This window comes from Austrofundulus limnaeus, unplaced genomic scaffold (assembly GCF_001266775.1).
Source record: "Austrofundulus limnaeus strain Quisiro unplaced genomic scaffold, Austrofundulus_limnaeus-1.0 Scaffold1790, whole genome shotgun sequence".
NCBI lineage: Eukaryota > Metazoa > Chordata > Actinopteri > Cyprinodontiformes > Rivulidae > Austrofundulus > Austrofundulus limnaeus.
The window spans coordinates 18790-20210 of NW_013954192.1; the positions used below are offsets into that span (position 1 = coordinate 18790).

The 1421-nt window shown below is 33.8% G+C and overlaps 1 protein-coding gene across 3 annotated transcripts in view; it reads right to left on the reverse strand.

The window, feature by feature from the left end:
* Window positions 1-1421, reverse strand: part of tead4 (TEA domain transcription factor 4) — a gene marked incomplete at its 5' end in the record, with an annotated part of 29309 nt that overhangs the window by 17467 nt on the left and 10421 nt on the right. For all 3 annotated transcript variants that reach the window (XM_014033625.1, XM_014033626.1, XM_014033624.1), the window contains 1 exon segment: window positions 943-1005. Coding sequence is in view for 2 of the 3 variants with exons in the window: in XM_014033626.1 (XP_013889080.1) it covers window positions 943-1005 (63 nt within the window).

Genomic DNA, 1421 nt, shown 5'->3' on the forward strand with positions numbered 1-1421 from the left:
GAATTCATTATTATAGTAGAAAGAAAGTTGTCAGGGTGTTAGAGTCTCTGCTTCTGAGCAGAGTTGTGCTGCTGTGTTTGGGTTTTCCTGATATCAGCCCAAGGTCTGACTGAGGCCTGTGTGCTGAGTGCTGTTCTGTGAACCTGATTGGAGTCAGAGGACTGAAAATAAAGTTTTAAAGAAGAAACCCAGCTGAATGCTATTTGTTCGGACATACCATTTTGAACAACGCATATTTTTCCAACAGAATCGTGTGCAATTAATTGCCAGAAAAACATCAATCCATTATTTTTTGTCACTTGATGATTAATATTATTAATACCATCAGGCAGACTGACTAAAATAAGAAGAACATTTTAAAAAAAGCTCTGTAATTTATTTATCTATCAACAGAATTTAAAATTTGAGGTATAGCCTGAAGTCTGTAATTTTGACACAATTCGGAACAAATTTTTCCCACTATATTGGTCATGTGACTAAGACATGTGTCCAGGGACTCCATGGGATTATCGTCAAATTAATCGTTATCGGCTAAATACCACAATCAATCATGATTAATATTTTTTGCCAGTATTGCCCAACCCTGGTGCACAGAATGGATTCTTGGAGGCAGTACAAAAAAGTGCACAGTTCACTTCATGCAATCATGTCAGTGAGAAAAGTTTGTCACTTCCCAGAGTTTAAATCCACCTAAAGAACCAAACATTTGAAGACATTCTGGGGACCTCTCTGATGGTAGGGCTGGAGTTAGCACAAAACTAATGCTAATTTTTTATCTCTATTAACAATTTGACTTTTTACGTATTTTCACTTTTAAAGACTATTTTGGAATTAGTTAACATGCTTAGATTAAAAAAACTAACAAGCAGGAGAAACACTTTATATTAAACCTTCCAAGTTTGAGGAATGATTGCAAACATAAATTTGACGTGTGTAGCGTACCTTCAGCTTCACCTGGATCTCTCTGGCCTTCCGTCTGGCTAAAACCTGGATGTGGCTTGAGACCTAGACAACAACAAGAAGTACTGCGGTTCAGTACTGTGTGTGTTTGATACTGAAATCTTCTGTAAGCAGTCCAGTTCCCAGATAATACTGTAGGTTTCTCTTAAAAAAATAATCTTAATTTTTACTTTACTTTATAAAGAACGGTTAAGAAATACAATATTTATTATAATGTTGAAAATAACTATTTACAATCTTGAGATATCATAAGATGTCATGCTCTGAATTTATATTGTAAGTGAATCTCAGCTATTACCACACTAAATGTTTTAAAGGGATCCCTGATTATTTGTAACATTAGACTTTATTTAATAAACATATATTTTGACTGTAAAATAAAGACTGTAAAAATACTGTAGGATGTTTAGTTTTGTAAATTTTTAAAAATATATTTTAACACGGACGGAGCCATTTTATTT